Source organism: Chelonoidis abingdonii, chromosome 20 (genome assembly GCF_003597395.2).
Source record: "Chelonoidis abingdonii isolate Lonesome George chromosome 20, CheloAbing_2.0, whole genome shotgun sequence".
In the NCBI taxonomy this organism is placed as follows: Eukaryota; Metazoa; Chordata; order Testudines; family Testudinidae; genus Chelonoidis; species Chelonoidis abingdonii.
Genome location: NC_133788.1, coordinates 20,798,350 through 20,803,167, shown reverse-complemented (window position 1 = coordinate 20,803,167; position 4,818 = coordinate 20,798,350). Strand labels below are relative to the sequence as shown.

Sequence of the window (4,818 nt, the reverse complement as noted above, 5' to 3'; positions counted from 1 at the left end):
CCTACGAGATGGAATCCAGATGATGACACTAGTGTTACTTAGATTCCAGAAAGCCTAGATCCAAGGGTTTTTCCCCCCTTCACCCAAACAGGCTCTTACGTTAAGATTAAAGCGTCATGGATAAAAGGCAAGGTCCTTTCAAACCATGGATTGAGAACTGGTATAAAGACAGGGAACAAAGGTAGGAATAATGGTAAATTCTCAGAATGGAGAGGGGTAACTAGGGTGTTCCCGGGTCATCTAGACCAATGCTCATTCCAATTTAATTATTAAAATTACTTGAAGAAAGGAAGTAAACAAGTTGAGGTGGCAAAGTTTGCAGATGATACTAAACTACTCACAAGATAGTTATAGACGCAAGCAGATTGTGAAGAACTTCAAAAAGATCTCACAAGAACTAAGTGATGTGGGCAACAAAATGGCAAATGAAATTTAATGTGGTAAAGTTAAGTAATGCATACTGAAAATAACCCCAACTCTACATACAATTGTGGGGGTATTTAGCTACAATGAGTCAGGGGAAAAAGACTCTATGAGTCATCGTGGATAGATAATCTCTGAAGATGTCATGCAGTGCGAGAGGCAGTAAAAAAAGCAATACAGATGTGAAGAAGAGTATCCAGATCACTTTAAAAAAGGATGAGTTAGAAAAAGATGGAATTATATTACTACTCTATAAAATCCATGGTACACCATCTCGAATCGTGTGTACAGAGTGTGTCGAAATCCCCTCACCTCAAAAAGATATTCTAGCACTGAAAAGGTTCCAGAAAGGGCAAAAAAATGATTAGTGGGTTGAAGAGGTCCCATATGAGAAGATAAGGAGCTAGGCCTCATGAGCTTGATAAAAGAGGAGATAAGGAGGCGATATGATATGCAGTAAAAAATAAAAAATTCAGAGTGATGTAGAGAAAGTCCATCCACTGACTGCACTGCTTACTGCACTGCTTACTGTACCATCCACTGACTCTCACAGATTGATTTCACTCATGGATGATGGCACAGCTTGTGAGCAGAGGAAGGCTTGAGTGTTCAATGTTGCTAAAGTGTTATCAGTGCATTTTTATGGCTTATCTTCAGAGTTTTTAAAAATGTGTTCAGAGTTAGAGGAAAGTTATGGTAGCAGTTATGATGTCATGGATTTAGTATGTGAAAATGTAGAGCATAGGTAGCAGAAAGTGGAGTAAGCAAAGTCTGTGCGAGTAGGTTGGTTTTCATGCACTCCCACCTCACATGATCTAGACGTGCATTAGCAAATGGTTGTAAGGATTAGTTGATTAAGGCCTCTTTTGTGCCTAGATATTTGATACATTGGTTGATGATCAAATTTTTCTGGCTTTTGACTTTACTGGATTGATCAAATATAAATATATATATATTTTAAATGGTAGGCATTTCCACTTTCCAAATACTTGTTGGGTAGGAAATGTATTTTACGCCAGACTTGTATGGGTACTTCAGAATCCTCTCTTTCTCTCTACCAGTTGCATTTTGGTAATTGTATATCAGATGCCAAAATGTAGAATATTGTGTAAACTCTCTGATGCTTTTTCTTTAGGCCGATCGTGTCTGAATTATCAAGCTCAAGAGACCAAATCAAGCCTTTCAAAGACCCTTGAACAAGTCCTGCACGACAGTGTTGCCCTCCCTTATTTTATCCAGTTTATGGCACTGCGTAGAATGGAACATTTGGTTAAATTCTGGTTAGAGGCTGAAAGCTTTCACTCCACAACATGGTCCCGCATAAGAGCGCACAGCCTGAACACAGTTAAACAGAGTTCATTGGCAGAGCCAGTGTCTCCTTCAGTAAAACAGTGTGAAACCACAGTATCTTCTCCAACTGGATTGCTTGATGAGAGGTTGGAGGATTCCAGCACAGTCCATCTGCTCATGACCAAGACAGTACCTACAAACCTGAACGATAAAATTGACAATGTTCAGAACCACTTGCTGTCAAGCCATGATAGCAATAATGCCAGGGTACTTCATCTTGGGAAATCTGAGGCAGGGACATATTCCGTTCCAGCTGAACAGCAAGACTCTTCCAAGCTTACAGTATCAAACAGAAACAGCCCCTCTTCTGCACTAAAGGACTTGTCAGGAAAACTAATGAAAAGTAAGTGCATCAGTGGTTCTCTGACATGGCCAGTTTCTCTGCCTCTTGTCTGCAAGTGGAGGAATGTGGGAGGGTAAATAAAAACCTTTTTAAAAATACATTTTACTCCTATTGTATGGCTGCAGCTGACTGACATATGTAACTTTTTTTCAAAGAAAATGACTAATTTATTGCTAGTATAATAGCTCAGTGTAATGGTGCTACATAATCCTTAATCAAATTTTAGGATTCTCAAAGTAGACCCATTAAATCAGATTTTTTACAATGTAGGTGATTTTCCTGCAGAAGCAATATTATTCCCAAGGGAAGGCATGAATGGAGAGATGAAGAATCATCATGTTAAGAGGACTAATTGTGCTAGATTCATGTCTGATTCTGACAATAGCTACCTCAAGCAGCTTCCCTTATCCTGAAATCCTAGGAAAACTCTTACAAATCTGCAGTTCCTCTAGATCTTATCAATTTCCATTTTAAAGACTACATGCTAACTATTAATAGTTTAATGGACACACTCCCCTAAAGAGAAACAAAAGATGTGGGCTCATTACAATTGGGATAGGTTTAATGTGTTAATTCTGGTCACATTAATACCAATGGACACTGTGAAATGGAACCCCTAAAAAGTTATGGGCAAAATCATTCCTGGGCCTGGGTGAAAAGGGCAATTGCTTTGAAACATTTTGTCCCATCAGAGAACTAGCAGTAGTGTGTGCTTTCTCTTTTTTAACAATATTATATCTGTACTACAGAAAATAATGGCATTTGCAGCAGCATAAAATATTTGGGAACTAAGGTAGAGGGGTTACTTTGGAAATGACCTCTGCTGAATATTCAGGGATGTATACCGTGTACTGCCATCAGACCACTGAAGTCAATGAGATTAGACTGGTGTAACAGAACAGATATTCTGTTTCACTGAGAAAAGAAAATGTTTGTGGGTTGGAAAGGTGGATGGGCAGGGGTTCGGGGACGAAGCTAAATGATCACATTGAAAACCACCTCGTGTTCTGTTAACTGAGTCACTAAAGGAACTCTCAGCATTGATACTCTAACAAACAGACCTGCTTAGACCACAGAGCCATGATGGAGCTCTAACCTTAGATTTATCCCATGTAACTTTCTTTAAGATAAATAAAAATCAAACTCATACTGCTGCTGAGAATGATGCCCCCCCATATAATAATATAACAAAAATTCTTAGTAGCAGCATGAGTTTAAAAAAAGAAAGAATTGTTTTCTGAAAGCAGGAACTGTCAAGATACTGCGTAGGCCAATGTTTAGGCTGAACTTTTTTGTATCATTGCAATAAGTCTCTTTTGAAAGATTTGTGTTAAATATTATGCTGTCAAACAGATTTCAAAACCATTACAAACTCTGGCATTGTAACCGTACCTATATGAGTAATCCTGTGAAATCAAGGCAATCTCTGTAATGGCTTTTCTATTTTAAAAAATTGTAGCAAAACTTGAATAACAGCGGGGAAGTGGGGTGATAGTTGCCTCAGTCTGGAAGCTGTATAGATTGTATCTTGTAAAATAACATAGATAATTACAAATCCTCTCAAGAATGTGTATGGAAAATGTTTTTGTCTTGGATTTATTTGATCAAGCTTCTCATAATTGATTTGTTCTAATTTGGGGCTCAATCTTTCACACACTTACTGCTGGGAGTAGTACTTATTACCATGAGCAGGAGCACAGAAAGTAATTTGATCATTTATGGTAATAGGTTAATAAGTGGCATGCCCTGTAATCCCCCTTCTGCATTTCTCCTCGTCCTGCACCTGCCCAATTTTGTGTGTATGTCTAAGCAAAAACAAAAAATGAAACATCCCTTTCACAACATGTTGCCTGCTTGAGTATTGCCTCCCTTTCCTCTGACCTTTTATCTATCTTGTATATTTAGATTGTAAGGTCTTTAGGGCTGGGACCATTTCTCACGTACAGCATCTAGCACAATGAAACTCCAATTCTATTTGGGGCCTCTAGTTGCTATTGTGATTTAAAAAAAGGTCGGGGGTTGTTTGCAGGAACTGGGATTTTTTTTTTTTTTTAATGTCTCATTCTTCCTTTTACAGCAAAGGATTGTGGGAGGGCCATGGAAGGTGGATGCCTAACGTGTTTCATTTACTGCACGTCATAACGCCTGTTTAATGCAATGGAACAAGAATAGTTGATTCATGGTTTTGGCTTATATGGTTGTGTGTCCTTTCTCTTACGCTTCTGTTTCAAAAACAGTTTAAATAGATCTAAAGGATTAACATATTTACACAGTGCATAAGTGATTAGTAACTGTGCTAAGTCATCTGTGCCACCCAATATACTTGGACAGTCTTTCTTCATTGCTCCAAAACCTTTTACAACATACTCCAAATCTGTTATCATGATTCCATCATCCCTGAGGCATTTTATAAACATCACCTGCTAGCATAATCACACCATTCCCAGTTCATACGGACATACCACACACTATTGTCTTCTCCTATCATTACTTTATTGCTTTATTTGACTAGATTTTTTTAAGACATCTTGCTGTTAGGGACTTAGATTTTATTTGTAACAAATGCAGTTTTGCTATTTGGCACTTGCTGCTAATAATATTTATATTCTTTGCACCAATGCGCAGGCCACTTTACGTGAATTTTGAGGAAGTACCATTTCTGTAAATCCAAATTGAGGTGCTGACCAGGGGACTGTTTACCT

General features: G+C 38.2%; 1 protein-coding gene across 1 annotated transcript in view; it reads left to right on the top strand.

Moving 5' to 3' along the window:
• The window catches only part of LOC142048001 (A-kinase anchor protein 10, mitochondrial-like), a 20,568-nt gene extending 16,888 nt beyond the window's left edge, over positions 1 to 3,680 (top strand). Inside the window, exon 4 of the mRNA XM_075074095.1 lies at positions 1,559 to 3,680. Within this exon, the coding sequence (XP_074930196.1) occupies positions 1,559 to 2,193 (635 nt within the window). The 3' untranslated portion in view covers positions 2,194 to 3,680. The remainder of the gene's footprint in view (positions 1 to 1,558) is intronic.
• The last annotated feature ends 1,138 nt before the right edge of the window (positions 3,681 to 4,818 follow it).